This window comes from Anopheles gambiae, chromosome 2 (genome assembly GCF_943734735.2).
Source record: "Anopheles gambiae chromosome 2, idAnoGambNW_F1_1, whole genome shotgun sequence".
Taxonomy (NCBI): domain Eukaryota; kingdom Metazoa; phylum Arthropoda; class Insecta; order Diptera; family Culicidae; genus Anopheles; species Anopheles gambiae.
In genome coordinates, this window is record NC_064601.1 from 101,514,805 (window position 1) to 101,535,660 (window position 20,856).

General features: G+C 43.3%; 1 protein-coding gene across 6 annotated transcripts in view; it reads left to right on the forward strand.

The window, feature by feature from the left end:
- LOC1277081 (rho-related BTB domain-containing protein 2) overlaps positions 1–18,230 on the forward strand; it is a 37,101-nt gene extending 18,871 nt beyond the window's left edge. The window contains exons 1-15 of one of the 6 annotated variants that reach the window (XM_061652151.1): positions 1,034–1,213; positions 5,706–6,088; positions 11,415–11,518; positions 11,602–12,007; positions 12,104–12,285; positions 12,503–12,655; positions 12,729–12,846; positions 12,919–13,056; positions 14,038–14,061; positions 15,220–15,333; positions 15,417–15,587; positions 15,687–15,929; positions 15,999–16,263; positions 16,799–17,009; positions 17,078–18,230. In XM_061652151.1, coding sequence (XP_061508135.1) covers positions 5,909–6,088; positions 11,415–11,518; positions 11,602–12,007; positions 12,104–12,285; positions 12,503–12,655; positions 12,729–12,846; positions 12,919–13,056; positions 14,038–14,061; positions 15,220–15,333; positions 15,417–15,587; positions 15,687–15,929; positions 15,999–16,263; positions 16,799–16,986 — 2,286 coding nt within the window. In that variant the 5' untranslated portion in view covers positions 1,034–1,213; positions 5,706–5,908 and the 3' untranslated portion in view covers positions 16,987–17,009; positions 17,078–18,230. Of the gene's footprint in view, positions 1–966; positions 1,214–5,705; positions 6,089–11,414; positions 11,519–11,601; positions 12,008–12,103; positions 12,286–12,502; positions 12,656–12,728; positions 12,847–12,918; positions 13,057–14,037; positions 14,062–15,219; positions 15,334–15,416; positions 15,588–15,686; positions 15,930–15,998; positions 16,264–16,798; positions 17,010–17,077 lie in introns of those variants that run through there. The other 5 variants (XM_061652150.1, XM_061652152.1, XM_061652154.1 and 2 more) reach the window with 5 other exon arrangements.
- The last annotated feature ends 2,626 nt before the right edge of the window (positions 18,231–20,856 follow it).

The window sequence follows — 20,856 nt, forward strand, 5'->3', positions numbered from 1 at the left end:
CCCTCGACGACCAAAAAAAGCATCCATCAGCCGCCGCCAGATGCGCTAGTGAAAATCGAAATTACACTTGGGAGTACGATCAATGTAGCCCGGCCTTTATACCTACTTAGAACATTAACTGCATGAGCACATCCTTGTAGGTTCGTTCGCACTACCGAATTTGATTCGCAACACCTGTCAAAGCCTTCGACGTTTTTGATTTGTTTTTCTAAGACTAAGAAATTCAATCTATTAATTCCTTGATCTAATAGATTTAATTATTTAATAATACTGTCTCGGCTTTACGAAAGTGAAAAAAAAAGCATCAGTTTGTTTAACTTCTTCCATATGATATAGCCAAATGTGTATCTTAACCTTTGGAAGGCGCTTTTTGTTGTGATCTCAGGCTGATATTGTAATCAAAGATTGGCGAAATCCCATCAAATCGTCTAATCATAACCAAAAGAGGGGGTTTATACCAAATCTTACGTTATGGAGTGTTTTGTACATCCTGTGAATAGATTGAACGATGTGCCAGATCCACCAACAAGTAGAATTGAGAGTTTCTGCGTCTCATTTCGAAGTACTCTGTGTGGCCTCCAGAACGCGTTAGTTTCTATTGGTCTTTCGTCAACATTCTGTTATGAACCATTCCTGCAGATAATTCTTATCCATTTCTGGAACTCCAAGAGTTCTCATTGAATTGTGAGAGTATCTATTTTAATGTTTTAGTTCAAGTTACAGTCTCCCTCTTCCTTGGAACATATCATTTCAACGGTTTTAATATCTTCCTAGAAGTTACGCCACTTCACTTCGTGTCTACACTCACGTCATCTGCATCACGATAAACACACAACAGCACATGGTGGTGCGCCGTATTCAACCTTCGTTATCTGTGCAATGGCGTCGTTAGAGAAATTCAGCACCATTACTCACGTCTTAGGTTAGGCAGGACACGTCGTAGTCCTACCCATTGTAAACTGTTATCGTGCTCTGGGGGTCGCAAATAGTACGGATGCTGTGCGTTAGCGACGCTACAGGAGCCACACAAAGTTTCTAACAAGCAATTAGCTAATGAGCATTGCTTAGTGTGGTGTCCTCACCGTCAAGTGCGTGACTTACCGTGTAGTGGACTCTTCAGCAGTTCGTAGAAACGATGACTGTATGACGCTTTTGTCTACGGCGGGACCCGCTGAAAGTCCAACGTTCAGTGCAGTGTGTGGTTTAGGTCATGGTAAACAAAACTGCATAGGCAATGGTGTTTTAATTCCAATAAACCAAGTGATATTGCAGCAGCAACCACCCCACGGTGCGGCAATGATTATTGCAACGCACAGGTCCTCGATTAAGGCAATCGGCCGCTCGCACACACAGTCAATTTCTTCCAACGGGGGAATCACCATTAACCCACTTTGGATGCATCTTGCTTGCTTTCTGCTCTGCGTACTGCCGCATCGCATTGCTTTTGTTTGGTCTTTTGCATTCCCCGCCCAAGTGAATGGGTCTGCCCTTTTGATCCTCGCTTTGCTTCTCGGACCACTTAATGCTTTCTTAACTCACCGTAATTCGCCGCTAACTGTACCGCTCTGTTGCGGCTTTCTTCCAGGAGGATGCTTCCGTTTTTTCTTCATTGTAGCTCCTTCGTGTTTACATTGGTGCACCATTTGGATGATGTTTTTTGCTGCTTTGTTGTGGTCACTTCTTGCCTTCGCTGAGTCTGTGTGTGCCCAGTGTTTGTTGATTAGAGCAGTCATCGGAAGATTGCATCCGATCAGCTGGTGGTGGGGCTGTGCTTTTTAGCGTGTATGTGTGCCGTAGTGGTTGATAAGACACTTTTTTACTCAAAGACACGCACACTTCCAGCAGAGGGAAAGTGTGAAATCGCGTTGAAACGAAGACGACGACAACAACAGTCTGATTACGGGAATAGCGTCGCAGCCAACTTGGTTTGTGAAGAGAGGGTGGAACACCCCTAAGCGAGCGAGGGTGAGAGATTGTTTATGTGAGCAAATATTACAAGATCGCGGCTAGAAGCAGCAGAACGAATGAGACAGCTCGTTGACAGGTCACTGTTTTATTCGCTTCCCTTTAGGAAGGGAAGAGCGCTCGTTCCACCTAGCTTCTGTTTGTACGATAATCAGCATTATCATACGCCCGAGATTGTATGATTTAGAGAACGGACGATAGGGAGGGACGTCTCTTCTGGGCGAAGTTTTATTATTGTTGACATTTGCTAATGACGAAGCGCTCGGCACTTCGCACGCCAAAGGCAAGTTGACAACCGCGTGATAGGCGGTGCATCACGACGGGTACGTACACAGCAGCACATGTCGCAGCACATGGTACTACACGTACTACACGTTCGATCATCCGAACTGTCCTCCCTAGTGCCTAGTTGGTGTGGTGTGTGGTCCATTAGCAACAGTAGCTGTAACTGTAAGTGGGCATTGAGCATGAGTTGTCTGTTCGCGATTCTTCTTTTTTTTTACGATAAGTTTCGCTATCATCTAAAGACGCGCCTATGCAATCAAACACCACAACCCCGGGGGTTGAGTTTGATTAATTGATATTTTAGTGTTTGATTAGAAATGGAAGTAGATATGGGTTTGAAAATCCCAGACACAGCAAGAGATGATGGGATGACACCGCTAATAAGCAGTCCGCTGCCTGTCTCGGGGAAGTTGGGTTGTGTCATGCAAGCTTCATCATCGGCGAAAAATGGCATGCTGGATTGCATTTCCGGCCACGATTGGTCGCACGTACGTCCGCAAGCGTGTTACGTGCGCCGGGTCACGTTTCGCTTTTTGTCACTGCTGAATTATGTGTTTGGAATTAAAACCAGACAAAAAATACAAAAAAAAGGTTAATGAATAGATGCCTGGAAGTTCCGGGAACCTTTGTTGTGGTGCATAATTATAGGGTTTGTTTAATTTAAACGGTTATTTTGAGTTACTTACTTACCCTTTAGGGTGTTTGGATAGTTTCTCAATTTAATTTTTAAATGTGCCAGAGGTTCTCTATCGTTTTAAATTATTTTAACATTTTTTAAGTATTGAACTACACATTTAAAATGATCCCTTACTTCAATGGTTTCCCAAAGATAATTTCTCATTAGCTTGTATAATATTGAATGTTATGCCCAATTTACAGGGTTTTCCAGGAGTTCTCATAGCTGTGGGACACTTGATTGACTCCTTCCTACGTGAAATGAACTTAATGTAATGGGAATTGACCTCTAGCACCCTTGTTGGATTGGTTATTGGAATCCAATAGGAATTTCCACTGTACCTGCCTAAAAAGGTGCCGTAGAGTTCAATTTCCATCATATGAAGTTCACTTCGCATAAGAAAGAGTCAAGGAAGTATCCCACTACTATGAGAACGCCTGGAAAACCCTGTATTGACTGTTTGCTTTCCAATCGATCCAAATAAGTTTGGGAAATTAAAAAGATCTTCCTCATTTCAACCTTATTTCAATACATTCATTCAGCTAATTTGTGTTGCATTCATCGACAAACAGTGCGGCACGAATGTCCGCGCACACCTTTTCTAGCAATCATGCATCATGCATCACCGGGAAAAAAAGAAACCTCCCGCAGCAGCATCCCGCCGGACTTAATCTGCAAGACCCTTTTTCTTTTCTTTGTTTTTCAACGAAGACGTCCGTAGGAGGTACTGCCCAACGGCGAATGATTAGATAAGGCTGGGCGCGATTGTTTTGCCCCATTCTCGTTTAGTTATGTTTTGTGCTTTGCCGAATGCCGCCACCGCCGCCGCCGCTGCCGACAGCAATTACACAGGAATCACCTGGCTGAGACCAGTTTCCGTTAAGCAAATCCACCGAAAACCGGTGAAGCTGCTGCTGCTGCTGCCTAGTGCACGTCACAGCGCGAACGCACGCGCGCACGCTCGCTCACCCGATCGTTGGCGGCTAGTTTTGTTCCGGGGGCAGTGGTTGGCATGATTATTTCACAAAAAAAGGGAGTTAATATTGCAAAAGGATTATGAGAGAAGGGAGTAAAATTGCAAAATAAATGAAAAACAGTGTCCTTAGTGTCTGCTCAAAATGCATCTAATTGCATCGATCGGTTTCCCTAAAACCCCAAACCCATCGCAACTTGCCGACCACTGCTTATTAGGTTGGCGGGGGATCACTCCCATCACACACGGTACCGGTTCCGGTCGGTTTGGGCCAGTTTCAAAGAGGAAGAAAAGGTACAAAGCGTATCCGTACGTATGTAGAATTTTAGTTTGTTGCAAAAAACTGTGATCCCTCCCCTGTTGCTGAGACGACGATGTTGGGCTGGCGTCCACCCGGAGCAGTTCACATTTCAGTGGCGTCGGAGATTCAGCGATGACGCACGACGAGTTGGGCTTGTTTTTGTTGTCCGGTATATTTCATTCGCCGGAATGCGGATTTGGAAGATAATCGCGTTAGAAACGTTATTTTTAAAATGCGGTCTCTCGCACGGTCAAAACCCACACCCAACGGCCCCCTCCATAGAGTGGGGTTGTTAGGACGAAGAACCATCTTCAGAGTGGAATTTGGTACAAAAAAAAAAAAAGAAACAAAATTCCATCCCATCGTATCGTAGAAGTTGAAGAGCTTATTATTTAAGAAAGTGTAATGCCGCCCGGCTTAAGATGAGCTGTTGAGTGTTGCTTGGTCTCTGTGTTGTCGAGTCGGTGCAATGAGTCAAAGCTTTATGAGACGATGACACCACCTCCATCTGGTACCTGGGTCTCTACTACTGACTTGCCGTTTGGTGACGTGCAACGCGGTTAAAGGGAAATACGTGCACTTGGCGATGCGAAGGGTCCGTAGTTCGCATGAATGCAATCATTAATGCAAACTATAACTCAAGTACTACTACTACTACACCCTGCAAGCTTTTCCTCCTCCTTTAACATAACCCCACCAAGGAACACAACACCGTATTCCATTACTGCTACCCAATAAATGCTCTAAATTATTTCTTCTCCCCTCCCGTATCCGCGTTTAGCAGCGTGTAGCACGAGAGAGCACTAATTACTAAATCCTCATTGTCGGCGATTGCGTTAGGGGAACCATTTTCCCGTGCGCAAAATTATGCAAATGCGCGTAGCAGCAGCGCGCTGTGTTTATGGGTGAGGTCGTCCTATGCATACTATGCGATATTAATTAGTGCACTGCAGACGGGGGGAACCTTTTACTTTGGAAAAAGCCTTGCCAACACACAACGACGACGCCCTCATCAACAATGTGTACATTAGTCCCAAAGAACGCTTGGGAACGTTGGTTGCGAACAAGCAGCAGGACGCGTTTAGTTGGTGAAGAAGGAAGTCACTATTCAGGGTACTTTATTCTGATGGCATAAAGTTGGGAAAGTTCTCGTGCAAATCAACGTCTTATTGTTCGTCGGGACGTGTGTATTCCCCTTTCTGCCATGCAACAACCATTCAGGCTACAGCTGAAGCGTTTAAACGTCTCATAAAACATCTGCTAACGACATCTATTGCAATGTCTCGGTGGCGTGGTGTTTTGGCCACCAAAAAGTCCCAAAAGCACACCAAATGCAAAAAATAAACGCAAATGCTAACCCGAAAACTACATCCCACAAAGTTTGGTCGATTTTGGTCGTCGGTGTTTTTGATGGCAGGGCTGGCAGGCACCGACCACCACCACCATCATCCAACAGAATATTTGTTTATGAATTTCCTCTTTGCTCTTCTTTGTTTGCTTCACAGATTTGGTGCTCCAGCCCACCATCACCACCCCATCGGGAAAAAGAACATCTAATAAGTCGCGTCAATAAGTGTGACGGTTTGTCTCTGTGTGTGTCTGTGTGTGTGCGAGCGGGAGCAAAGACGACGCCAACGACGACGCGCCCACCAACGACACCGGCACCGACGCCGGGGCAGCATCCGACGCCCCCGCCGGGTATGGAAGGATGGACAACGAACAGCCACACCAGGAGCTGGTAAAGTGTGTCCTCGTGGGAGACACGGCCGTCGGCAAGACGCGGCTGATCTGTGCCCGGGCCTGCAACAAGCACGTCTCGCTGTCCCAGCTGCTCAACACGCATGTGCCAACCGTCTGGGCCATTGACCAGTACCGGATCTACAAGGATGTAAGTGTGTGTACTGTCGGTGGAGGGGACGACGAGAAGTGCTCCGGGAAACCGCATTCCCATTCAGAAGATTGGATGGAAACCTCCATCCCGAGTGGGAAGGGGTTTTTGAGAATGAAATTATGATACCTCTCGCAAAACAACAGCAGTGGGAGTAGAGTAGGGGGCTTTTTGGGATGGGAAGGGGATGGTTTTCCGCCATGGGGAAGATAAAGCGTTGCGCTTAGCCTTCTTTAATGGCATGTGGCAGTTGGAAAATGCATTTAGCGTGTGTTGCTGCCGGTGCTCTGGTGTTCTCCGTGTTCGATTAAGCTCGGTACGGTGCGGGAGACAGGGGTGTCAAAGTCGAAATTTCGCTTGTGCTGGTTTAAGCAAAATTGTAATGTTTTTACCGATGAGTAAGTGGCATTGTAAAGCCTGCAAATGCTGTTTTTCTTTAAATTTTCTTAAGAAAAATTGAAGTAAAAGTTTATTCAAATATTGTCCGACACGTGGTTGGAGTAACTGTTCTTTTGGAAATTTTCTAGTACTTTAGATCGTTTCTGTTTTTTCATTTATTAGGAGTGGTGTTGCTCCGTCAAAAAAGTATAATTCTTTCTAAAACTCCTTACAGTGTTCTCTTTTTTTTTCAAGTGTGTGCCATTATTTTTTCTCCATTTCTTATCGAATGAAAATAGCATCAAAATGTCATGGATTAAACACAATAAGTTTATTTGCAATGCATAAACAAAGACAGTATACAAACACGTATGTAAATGTATCCTTTAACTTAAAAAACAAAGTTCTTGTTAATTTTTTGATCAAGTTTGGATCGTTGCTTCCTGAATTTCGTTACCGTTTCACCACAAAAGGTACAGTGGAGCACCCGTTTCTCTGGGTACTTTTTATTCGGCTGTTCGTTTATCCGTGCTGTTGAGAAATGACAGTTCAATACAAAGATGACATTGCGTACTAAGGAGGATATTTGAAATAACGGTTATCAGAGCATATTTTCATAACAAAAAAATGCTATTATTGATGGCACGTTTCAAATATTCACGTTGGAAAACGTGAAGTTCACAAAAACTGGGTAGGGTTTACCAAAATATTATATAAATTTAAAAAATCAGGAATTTGTGATATAATAGACCTGTTGACTCATTATACGTGTTATTTGAGTAACCGGGCAAGGTCCAGTCCTGATGAGCCCAGATAATCGGTGCTCCACTGTACTATTTTTGAGTGATTACCTATGGTGCCAGTTGTATATTCTCCAGCAAATCAAAGTTCATTTAAATTTGAAGCTATTTCTGTCAGATATCTTGCGGGATAATACTTTTGAGAATCTTTGACATTTGACCCGAAGTTGCAAGGCACCAAACAAAAAGAAAAAAAGTGCCTAAGAGGAAAAAATATTGCTTAGTGAACTCAACCTTACTCCTTGACTATAGATTCGCTTCCCAAAGCCCGTTTGCCCCCAACTTCGAACATGTGTTTGACGACCCTGACAAAGACGATGTTTAATTCTTCAATTTCCTTTCGACTGCGTTCCCCGTGTTGGGGTGAATTTTCACCAACGGTTCGTAGTTGGAAGGAATCGTCTGTTGAACCATCTTGAGTCCTCTCCTCCAGCTCTCTACCCACGAACGGAAGAGCTCGTTCCAGTACACCGACTGTAAATTTGCAATCTGCTCAGTGCAATCGGTGGGCGGAGGGCGGTGATGGCGGTGTTGCTCGCCGTGGAAAGTTTATTTTTAGAACATCCCATTTCCGTGCAGACTGTACTACACACGAAGCACGAAGTTTCCTTCCTTGGTACCGAAGTGCCGTGTGCATGCCGTACACACTTGCTCCAGGGGGGCAAAAGTTTTCCATCATCACACCTTCACTCTTGTGCGGCTTCCCCTTTCGGTGGAGGTTCCTGTTCCCGATGTGGCGCACACACAGTCTTATCGGATTGCACCGCTGGAATGCGCGAACAACACAATGAATTGAATTCCTTTCTTTGTTCCACTTGGGGGTCGATTCCCGGGGCTCCCAGCAGCACCAACTCCAGTGAAGAGGCAGATGGAAGGGTTGGTCCGATGATGCCAGAGCGCAGAAGAACAAGTACGGCCAGTTGTCGTTACGGAGCCAAAGTGGTGGCAACATTAGAGCGTACAATGTTTTAAAACGCAACGGCACACGGTTGGCTCTACGTTTCGGTCTCGGGTCTGGAAGGAAAGAGCAGCGTGCCAACATCGATTTGTACTCTAACGAAAAAAAAGAAGGTTTTTTCGTTGTCTTTTTTGCCGTCGCTTTGAGTCTTTTCGTTGCTGCATTGGCTGCACTTGCACTCCCGAAACCGGGAATGGCGTCCGAATGTGTTTGAAGAAACAACAAAGAAAACGGAGAGCTCTCTTGCACCAGCCATCATGAATGGAAAATGCAGCGTGGACCATCTGCGCAGCTAAGCTCGTTTCAAGCAGCGTAGCGCCAAAGTCAACGCTGGCCAAAGGGGATGGAAGTGTTTGGGAAGTGGTAAAACGATACGACTTTCTCTCTTCTCTTTCTCTCTCCCTCTCGCTGTCGAACTGAACGATTTCCTTTAACGTTATCCTGTTCCGCCGTCTTTGATTTCGCTGTGCTTTTGTTATGGTACGAATACACACAGACACAGATCACTAAACCTCTGATATTGGAAACTCAGCGATACGGTGATCGAAGGGTATATACAAAGGGGGATTAATAGTGAAGCGTGCTTTCGCTATGTTGTCAAGCCATTCCCAGGGAAATAAGATCCAAAAAGAGATTGCTTTTGGCTGTAGGAGAAAGGAAGAGCAGGGGCAGGAGTAATTGTACTCTTCGGTAGAAATTAATTGGATGAAAGGGATTGGAAAATTGGGTATCCGGGATGGAGTTTTCGTTTCGAAAGTGCTAAGGGTATGTTTTATTTATGTTCTTTTTTAAGCATTACTCTGCTGGAAGTACGTGTGATTTGATGTCGCAAGCTTTTCTGTTGAAGCTTTAGAGGCTATAGAGTAAATAATAAGTTTGCACGCTCTTTAGGAACAGCTGTATTTGACGCGAAAAATGGAAGCTTGAATGTAAAAAGATTGGACGCTTTTATTGAACTCGCGAACTTGGGTGTTATTTTTTACTTCTACCGTTACGAACGTGCTATCAACAGCAACTTCCTGGCGCCATAACAAGCGCACGATCTAACACAGAGGTTGGACAACTCTGCTAGTAAAATGTTGTAAATAAGAATAGTACTTACCAACGACTAGAATCCGCTCAATACCAATATGGATTGGTTTAATGGGATAATCTTTAGAAGCTGATTCAGATTCATATTTATTTCTTTAAAAAAAACTGTGAAACCAGTTCAACCCTTTTACAGGGTTTCCCACGATTTATTGGTTGGTTCCCACGATTTATTGGTGCGTTCCCACGATTTTTTGGTCATTTCCCATAATTTTTTGGTAGCAACCCACGATTTATTGGTCGGTTCCCAAATATTATTGGTCGGTTCCCAAATATTATTGGTCGTTTCCCAAATATTATTGGTCGGTATTATATTATATTATATTTGGGAACCGACCAATAATATTTGGGAAACGACCAATAATATTTGGGAACCGACCAATAATATTTGGGAACCGACCAATAAATCGTGGGTTGCTACCAAAAAATTATGGGAAATGACCAAAAAATCGTGGGAACGCACCAATAAATCGTGGGAACCAACCAATAAATCGTGGGAAACCCTGTATGTCTCTTTAAAACTACAATCTATTACATTTAATTTCTGTTCATGCTTCTGTTGGCCGTAAAGTCAACTCTGACAAGGATCTTGACTGTTTCTGGGGAAATATTCAAATTTTTTAATTGTTGATTCTTTCAACTCCAAAAACAAAATCCATTTTGAAGGTTTAAATCTAAACTGGAGCCATCAGTATGTTCTCTTCATATTTCGCTGTTATTGATCATTCCGAATTAAAAGGGATTAATGATCGTGCGGCCCAGATAATGATCACAAGATCCTGACTTCCTGGCGACCCCTTGATGTAACGCGTCACTTAGAATACAAAAGAAAGGAACGGGTTTCTAATACTACTACTTCGACACGGTGTTGTACCAACTAACCGACTGACTTGATGATCGTTTGTCACTTGGTGAAATAGGGATCGCTATGTGGTCAAAGAAGAGTAAAACTGTAATTAAAATTATCGGCGCTTCATGCAACTAGGCATCAGCGTTCCGCAGACAAACAAGCTCGCTGACAGCTGTAATTAATAGTCGTATGAAGCCGCGTATGCATGCCTCACATGTAATTTAATGTTGATTTACTGTTCTATTGATGATAAAAATATAAAAGAATGTAGTTTTTTTGTGTGTGTTTGTAATGAAAGATAAATGTTGAATGTTCTAGTTGAAAAATAAATTGGTACAGAGAGCTGTCCCATCCACCGATAGCCAATCCAAGGTTCGTCCCATTACCGAGCCGTTGTGTGCCATATAAGAACAAAAAGAAAGTACTTATTCTTTCAGCGAGACCTAGTACGCTAAAACTGCAGCAAAACACGCAACACGAATAAATTCCCTTCCAAATAGCTGACCATATTTAGCGCTTTCTGTGTGCGTGCTGAGTGTGCAAAACCTCTCAATTAGCAACGTTGGTACTGTGCATTGCATGTATTTTTGGGTCAAAAGATTTGTCACGCTCGCATGACTTGCCCGCACACTAAACTGTCTAAGAGGGTGGATGAGGAGGAAGCAATGGGGGGGAGAGTTCACAAACAAACAAACAAAAACCGCAAATCGTCGCAGGCTGGTCGGCTAAAGCCGGCTGATAATCGAACGTCCCACTAGCGTCCCGTTTTGTATTCATACGGCAAGGGGCCTGTTTTTATTTACATTACATGAACCACCACAACACAACACCGCCTCGGCACAGATGGGTGGTCGGTTGCGTTCAATGCTTTGCGTTTTTTTCTTCTTTTAAATAACAAACTATATGGCGCAGTTGGAAAATGCATTCCATTGCTTTAGAGAAAGATCGTTGAAGATCAGCTCTGTGCTCTGGGGGGGATCTTGTAAGCCCTGGCGCTAGTGAAGCCCACTTGAAGAAGCATTAAGATGCATTATTCTGGTTTTTATGACCATTCCGTGCATACATTATACGACTGTAGCGTGTTTTGATCGGTTCGAGAAGCTAACAGGCGGCGCGCAATTAATGATCGATCAATCGCATTTCTGACAGAACCGGTAGTGGGTTATTCCCCACTTCTTAGATAATGGTGTAATTGGTGTAAAGAAGAACAACCTTTCTAAAACTCTGTACGTGATCTCTTCTTCTCTACAGGTGCTCGAACGATCGTGGGAAATTGTGGACGGTGTCAATGTGTCCCTACGCCTCTGGGACACGTTCGGCGATCACGACAAAGATCGACGGTTTGCGTACGGCAGGTAAGTACCCTACAGAAGCTCCTCCACGCGTTCACTATCACTCACTGAATGAACCCCGATTCCCCCTCGCACTCACATTGCAGATCGGATGTCGTGCTGCTGTGCTTCTCGATAGCGAACCCTGTCTCGCTGCGCAACTGTCGCGCGATGTGGTACCCGGAGATACGGAAGTTCTGCCCGGACACGCCCGTCATACTGGTCGGGTGCAAGAACGATCTGCGCTACATGTACCGCGACGAAACGTATCTGTCCTACTTTGGCGAGCGGAGCCCGTTCGTGCGGGCGGCGCGCAAATCCGACCTAGTGATGCCGGACGAGGCGCGCGCCGTTGCGAAGGAGCTGGGCGTCGCCTACTACGAGACGAGCGTGTTCACCTACTTCGGCGTGAACGAGGTGTTTGAGAACGCGATCCGGGCGGCACTGATTGCGCGCCGCGAGCATCGCTTCTGGATGACCAACCTGAAGCGTGTGCAGAGGCCGCTGCTACAGGTTAGGGAGGAGTCGGACGTTTTGCATCTTTTAAATACCATTTTCCATTTCTCTATTTGTAATCGTTTTTCTCTCTCTCTCTCTCTTTAATTGCAGGCCCCATTCCGACCGCCGAAACCTCCACCGCCGGAAGTGACGGTCATTACCGGCACGCATACGAAGGACATGCTTAACATGTTCAATTCCCAGTGCTATACAGATCTAGTATTAATTGTCGGTACTATCCGTTTTTCCGTACATAGATTTATGTTAGCTAGTAGTTCGAATGCATTTCATAGGTTAGCAAACGGTTCCAATTTAAAAAAAAACACACACACACACTAAAGCTCACACACACACACACTTTTTCTCTCTTGTTGGCCCTGGTTGGTGCCACAAACGAACATCGAAATCTATTAAGCGGTGCGCCCGCCCGGTTTTCCTCCCCCTTTCTCTTTCATGCTTGCTTTGTTCGGGATGGATTCGGGCACACTCTCTCGCCCACTGTCTGTGTAGGCTATTAATGATGGACATCAGTGACATTGGTGCGCGAAGCAGCAGCGAATCTAGCATGGTAAGCTCCACGTTTGGCGAATCGACGACGGCCGATTTTAACGAGGACACGGAGTGTCTAATACGCCTCGAGCAGAACAAGGTGGCTCCCAACCGGTAGGTGATTAGTTATCATTTAGCACAGCACAGCGGGGACAGTTACTAAACCCTTGCCCTCCTTCCTTTCCAGCATGTGGGAGCAACTCAAGCGACGATCCAGCTATCAGGCATTGCCAACGGTGGAACCGAAGAAAGATCTCTATCGGGAGCTGCATCATCCCGTGTTTCAAAGTATTAGAGTATTCCAGGTATGGGTCGAGCTTTTAGTGACACGACTAAATGAAAGATTCTAACAGTATTACTCTCTTTTTATCGTTTAGATTGATAGTGGACGACATAGCTACACGCAAACGCAGACGGTCGTGCAGATCAGCAAGGTGATCACACCGCAGGCGATGCAGCAGTGCCTGAAGTTCATCTACACCGGCACGATCGATCGCGACTGTTTGGATTTGCAGGTTCGTTGATCGCTGTGGTCGCCAACGCAGCTTCACACCTCCAAAAGTGCACATTCTTTCCTGCAATCACTGCAGTAGTGGTGTAGACGTTAGCTAGAAGTGAAGAGAAGGCGTCTCATGTTGCAATCTTTATTCACCCTATTCACAACGCTAATCTTTTTTTTCCCCAATCGATCACACGTTTGCACACGGTTCACACGGTTTTGCTTCACAAATTCAAACGATCACTAGTTTTTCGATCATAGTTCGTTCTCTCACCCTCTTAACAGCACCGTACATCCGCACATGTATCACTCCTCTGTGCACTCTTTACTCTTTCAAGACACAGCAAAAGCTTAGAAAACATTCTTTCTTTTCTCTCCTTTTTATATCTATCTTCTATCCTACTTATTGATCTTATTTGCTCCTATTTCTCATGTAAAAGCTTTTTTTGTTGTTATTCTTTCAATAAGTGGAAAACAGTTGCATGTATGTCGTGTAAGGGTTCATACCATTCCCAATTTCCGTTCGTTTTATGTTGTGCTCCCTTCTTTCTTTATTAGTTGCTTTATTTTTTCATCTTTTTTGTGCTATTTTTGTGTGTTACATTTGCTTTCTTGTGTTTTTAACATTCATAGTAGCATTTGCGTATATTTTACTCTCATTTTCTCATGTTGTTTCTCTCATGTACTTCATACAAACATTTGTTCTTCATAAAGCAAAATAATAATGTAAAAAGCGAACACGATTTGTTGAACTTGTAAAGTAGGAAATGTGAATACGCTTTGCAAAGATCATCTTTCGAACGTCATCTTTTTTCCTCAATTCCTTTCCTCCTTGCCATTTCCCTTGCCGGCTCTTGAACCACCGAAAACCCTTTTGGTGTCTCACAAATTTATGTTCTCTTCAATATATTTTTCTGTCTTCTGTCGTTCTTCACTGTCGTTTTCGCCCACGTGCTATATCAACCACTTGCCCGTGCGCCGTCTACAACGACTGCAGACTGCGTCGATAGGATTGATACTGGTAAATGCAAAGTAAAAAGTTAGAACAAAACACAAATACAAAAACACACAAGCCTTCATGCAAAAAAGTACATATACAAAACAGTGTTACAAGTATAATTGTGTGTTTGCGTTTCCAAAAAAAACGGGGGGGTTGTTTGCCTTTTCTACGCCGTTTAATGTGTGTTGGCATTCGTGAACGTGATAAGAATTTTGAATGTAGGTTAGCGTTTAAAGCAAGTCTTGTTACTTTTTTTCGTTTTTATTGTTTTGTTTTTGTGTTGTGTTGTTTACCGTATTTTCCAGGAATTTCATAGCTGTGGGAGACTTTATTGACTCCTTGCTACGTGAAATGAACTTCATTCAATGGGAATTGGACTCTAGCACCCTTGTTGGATTGGTTACTGTAATCCAATAAGAATTTCCACATGTCAGAATAGCGTGTCATAGAGTCTAATTTCCAACCTATGAAGTTCATTTCCTATAAGAAAGAGTCAAGGAAGTATCCCACAGCTGAGAACATTTGCCCTGTATATCTAAACTTATGGTTGGTTTTGGACGGATTTGGTTTGTGTTTCGATGTGAATGTTTTGCGGATTTCGTTTTTGTTTTGTGGCATATCCAAAACTACGTGAAATGGATCACTAATTATCCTTCCTACTAACTGCAAAGGATGCGTTTTGAGTTTGCCTGTGACTTTGTTTGTTTTACTTAGCTTTTCCCCTGGTTTTTTCGTTTGTTGATTTTCCTTTTTTGTAATTTGTTCTATGCGGAATGAAATGAATGAAGCTCTGTTTGTTTTACGCTCTTAAAACAACTACAATACTGATACAATTAATCACTTTTATATGACTAGTGGTTTTGCTGCTCTTGTTTCCTTTTTTAACTACTTTTTACTAGAGCACCTTTTAAACAATTCTCTCGTTTACTCTATTCTTGCGATGCAATGGAATTTCTTTCTCTTTCTTTTGTTTTGTAAAAACAAAACAAAATTTTGCCTTTTTTACAATTTACGAACTTTCCTGTTTTCTTATTAACTATTTCTTCTTTTTCTTAAAGGATCGTTTCTTGTTTTTTTTTTTTTTGTTAGTAGCTTTGTACTGAGACTTAAGCTGCTCGCTAAAGGGTTTTTACTAATTTACACTATCTTTTTGGTCTATTTTCGTAATTAATTCCACAGGAAATTCGACAGGCGGCCGAGTTTCTGGAGCTACCGCAGCTAATGGTGCTTCTGTCCAACACGCAGGCAAACCAGAGCTTCATGAACGATGAAACGATTCAACACTATTCTACGGTACTAATCGAAAAATGAATATTATTATTTATATCAATAAAACTAATCAACTAATATTCCATATTGCACTTCCCACTTTGCAGTGTATGAAGCAAAACTTGGAGAAATATTGTGTTCAGAACGGCATCTTTGGCGATATCACGTTCGAGCTGGACGATGGCCATATGAAGGCGCATCGGGCCATGTTGGTGGCGCGCTGTGATGTGATGAAGGCGATGCTGAACGGCGACTTCCGAGAGGCTCACGCCAACTTGGTACGTGTGGACGGCAGCCGAAAAATGCCCCCCCCCCCTCACCCCTTTTGGCATCATTTTAACCTCAATTCGCTTTCAATCGTCCCAACCCTTGTACAGATCGTACTTCCCGGTGTGACCGAGTACACCTTCCACAAGCTGCTGTGCTATCTGTACACCGACGAAATACCGCCCATCTCGGCGGACAAGTGTCTGAACCTGCTCGAGCTAGCCAACCGGCTGTGTTTGCCCCGGCTGCTAAATTTGGTCGAGTGTCGGGTGATCGAGGATCTGCTCCGCATGTCCCAGAACGAAACGAGCGAAGCGGTCGAACACTGTCTTCGGCTGCTGGAACCGGTGAAGGTAGTAGTGCTGTGTAATTGCATTGTTTATTTGAATTGATCGTTAATGTCCCTTTTTCAACGTTGGCAGCTACACAATGCACACCAGCTCGCGGAATGGTGCATGTCGTACCTGTGCGTCAACTACAACAGCATCTGCCGGCTGTCGCCGCGCAGCCTGAAGGGGCTCCACCCGGACAATCAGGACTATCTGCGGGAGCACCGCTGGCCGCCGGTCTGGTATCTGAAGGACTACGACTACTACCAGCGCTGCATGAACGAGCTGAGCCGGGAGCTGAACAGCGGCAAAAAAGACTGTACCGCAGACGATAAGGGGTGTCTGTGCTTTTCCGGAGGTAGGTTGTCCGGGCTGACCGGCTGGTCAGGTGTCATTTGTAGGAAGGAGAGAGATAAACAGAGATTTGGCATGTTTTCAACACTCTCGTGCATGACATTTTTAAACGTTTAGTTACGATCAAGTTTCAATACTCATAATGAAGATCAACAGCGCCAGAAAGCTCTCGTATCATAAGAATCATATAGGAAAACACTGCATTCCGCACTTTCCGGCTAGTCCGTTATTTATTTAATTTCTTATCCTACTTCATTTCGTGTTACTTTCATTTTTACGTTTTTCTTTTCTTTTTTATTTCTTTTTACATCTTTTTTTCCTCCCGTTGTTCACGTCCGTGTGTCTGCTTTTTTATGTATTTCAATTTTCAACAACCATCCCGACATTCAATTCGTCACATTCATCAATTTGTTGTACACATTTTCACCCACCTCACCATCCCTTACCCTTACCCCACGATCATCGTTAACCTTCCTCTCCCGCACATTGTCGCACCTCATCCTCATCCGATCGCGTTCGAATTGTCCTACTGGGAACAGTGTTTTTCTGGCTACTAGGAAAATCGAAACGCTCGGCAGCGACGGCCAAATCGGCCATCCAGGCCGGCACAGGCAAGGGTACGGCCGGTGCAGCCGACCAGCAGGACGCGGTCAGTACCAGCCTCTTCCAGTCGAACGCCAACTCGGTCAACCAGCTCGATCCGGAACACGATGCCGGTGACCTTTGACATCCAGCCGACGGCCCGTGGAGGTAATGGGGGCGGCTTCTATTTCCGTCGCTTAGAAGTCTTATTAAAAATGTGTTTCTTTCTTGCTCAGATCGCTCCGCTTCATCGTCATCCTGCCGGTGCTCATCTGCTTCATCTGCACGATCCTCAGCATCCTGATCATCTTCCAGATCTACACATAATATTTGCTGCAGCGGTAGCCACCGCTGGATGGCTATTGAGCGTTTAGTCCGTACCATCGATTCCTCCCTGTGCAAGCAGCAGCAGCAGCAGCTGCTGTTGAAACCAACGCATCACAACGCATCCTTCACCTTGGCAAACGGAAATCATCATCATTAAACACACGGGTCCCGTCGGCGCACAGTCCGGTGAGCAGAATTCAGCAGTAGTAAAGGTTAAGTTATCCCCTTCGTTCACAGTGCAGTTGTAGTAGTAGCAGTGGACACCCCACTCCATACACCACCTCAGGAGAATGCAGTTTAAGCGACGTAAATTAGGACGCAAAGGTGTATCTATTTATCAAACTTGTGCTAAGCATTGTGACCTTACGGGGAGGACGCTTTAATAATACCACAGAATGGTGCGGCAACAAAATCACACACACAAACAGCATTATATGAAACGAGGTGCTTTGCCGCACGTTCTCCTTCAAAAAACAAAACAAAAAAGCTAGTAGAAAATATATTATTTTCTTATTCCCTTTTTTCCTCTCAACTTTTGCCTCCTGTTTGGCATGCTATGTGCTGGCAGTTTGTGCATTCCACGGATGGCATTACAACGCGAGTTAGGGGTTTGCTTTTTAAATGTGTAATTATTGGCAAACGAAGGAAGGCAGAAGTCAATCGAACAAAAACCACATATTAATGGACGCGTTATGGATTTCTAGACAAAGGAACAATTACGTTTGCTTGCCCTAATGTCGTATTTATTACGAATCAAAAGCAACAAAGAGCAACGGAAGCGAAAGCTCTAGCCAAAATTAATCACATCACACGTGTACGTTGAGTTGCTTTTGAGGTGCAATGTTTTTTTTTTTTATTCAAACGCAAAAGCAGTAATATCGTTTGCATGTAGGATACGCGTAATGTTAGGTTAGTTAAACAATAACAAAAACAGCAAAAAAAACGCTAAATAATGTGTGAAAAGCATTTTCTTTTACACGCGACCTCCCCCCGATGATGCTACATCGGTACGAGAGTAAGAGACTTCTTCAATAAAAGTCAACGTCGTTTGGTCAACGAGAACGTACAGTGTGTGTTTTATGTTTTTGTGTGCATTATTAAGTGCTATTATTATTATTATTTTTTTTTTGTATATTTTGTCCGAATATTTATTTAATTATTATTTATTTGTGTATTGTTGGATTTATTTAATTTGTTCTCTATAATTTCAGTTTTATTCCCTCATCGCCTACCTTTAAGTAAAACTGAAGTGTTTTAATTTCATTTCCAAACGACCGCCACAGATAACCATGGTAACCATCGTACAGTTCCCTTCCGGTCAGTGCAGCTGGTTCTACTACTGACAACCGATTACGAAACATTTAAGTTACACCAACACAACAACAACAAGAGATTACAGAACTTGAACAGAGTAGTTAATCGTAGACGATTGTAAGCTGGCTTTCGATCGATTAGCGTGTTGATCGACTAGTGTGGATCACGTAGTGTGTGTGTGTCAATTGTGTAGGACGCTAACAGCGAGATGTAGACACTAAACATTAACGGAGTAACTAAGCATCCTCAGAGAAGCGGCATTTGTCCAGAGTAGCAAGTTGAAACAACCAAACAAAAACAGAGAGAGAGATAGAAAAAGCAGCCAAGCAAAACAATGCTAAAAACACGTGGAAACTGCCTCATTTTTTATAAACCAAAAAAAAAAAACAAACAAACAGTGGTGATGTAGTAGTGAAACCTTGTAGTAGGTAACAACAGTTAGTCGTAAAAAGTTCGCCACCTCTTTGTCACGTGTGCTTGTGTGTGTGCGTGTCTTTCTCTCAATGCAACACCGTAGAATATCGACGCGGGGACGGAAACTCAAACGTCACGCAGCACGCTTTAGTATAAACACCAAACTGTCAACTGTCAAATTCGAAGCTTGTGAGCGAGCGTCATTGCGATAAGCTACTAAAAAAAATTGGGCTCTCTTTTTGATAAACCATAGCTACTGCTAATACTTATACCGCGCTAGTTGGAAAGGGCCTGAAGGGCTGGTTGAACGTTGAACTTGAATAGACGATTGCACACTTCAAAACGAAAACTTTCTAATCGCTCTTATCGCTAGTGAAGTAAAACAGTGCGTAGTGTAAGAATAGAAGTGATGCGCAATATTAGTTGATTTGCTTCAATCCAATTGTCCATTCGCTGGAGCCTTTCCCTTTCTGGTTTTGTGTTAAAAAACAAGAAAATTAAAGACTTATTTTTTGTACGATTTTTTTTGATAATTTGTTATGTTTTTTTTTATCGTTTGCCAAATATTTCTAGGTATGCAATCGTGCCTCGAATCCAAAAATATAATTGGAAAAAAACAGTCAAACGATTTCGAAAATCTTATAAGATTTAACCTTGTTCTCCTGCAATACATACGTATTACTGTTACCATAGTTACTATAATTACGGTACGCACTGTATTACTTGTAACGGTACTGTACTGTACTGCAGCCGTCAGCATCTTTGCCTTGCGCCGCCATTTACCGTGTCCGTGTGCCATTTTTGTCGTCGCTGTGCAGAAGCAAAATGGAAAGGGTCAAATTTTAGAACCGCCAGTGGGTTTTTTTTTCACTTTGCGTGTAGAAACATTCCATTCCTTCCACAAGCTCGCGCTGTGTGCACAGTACATTTTGCAAATTTAATAAGACAAATTCAAATTTTGAATGTACTGGATTGAAGAAAAGGGAAATTCGCTAGTATAAGAAGTAAAGATGAAGAGAGCAAAAAAAAAACCAAACAGAAAATAGAGAAAGAAATACAAAATGGCGGCCAAAGGAAGCAAACACATAGGAAAACAACAACACAGCAATGGAAGCAACCACCTAGCAGAGGTGAAAAACGGCATTTAACATAAAGGTAAGGCATTAAATGAAACGTAGAAGAGAACATAGTTCGACAAAACAAAAAACTGTACTGTTGAACAGAAAGCAAAAGAAACGAAAAACAAAAGGATACGTACGTAGTAGTTGGCAACGCTATTTAATAGCAAAGATAGGAACAAAAATGGGTTAAAACGCAACCAAGTAAAATAGAAGGAGAAAGAAAAAAAAAACAACCGTATTGTGATTAATCCACTGCGCTCTAGTTGATGTAATAAGAATACTAATAATAATAATAATAATAATAATAATAATAATAATAACAGTAGTAATGCTAATTGTAAGACCATAATTGTGAAACTCGCCCCTTCTAACAACAGTCTCCCCCTGCATTGTACTGTACGATCGATCTTCGTACTTGATCCTCGATCGTGTCTCTGTTGTAAATAGCGCTACACTGAGCTAACGGCTGAGCGAGAGGGGCTTCTACTATTGCCAATCAGAAGTAGTCCTCACAACAGCACCAACCAACCCGAAAAAAGGGGAACAAAGTCAGATTTTTAACCCAAACCAAGCGATCGAAATTCAGCTCCTCGTTTTCTCCCGCGATGCGATGGTGAGCCTTGCAGGCAGGCAGGCAGTAATTGTAACGACCAAAAACCGCTCGTGCAGCCCGAACTCGGTGATATAAACGGGAGAACGGGAGATTCTGCTTCTTCCTCCTAGTAAACAACAAAGAATGAGTGGTTCAATTGTTCATTGTTAATTCTGCATCCGAAACGAAATTGTTTGCCAGTTTCTTTCCGCTTTTTTCTAAAGAACATTTAAAGTCGACACAAAAC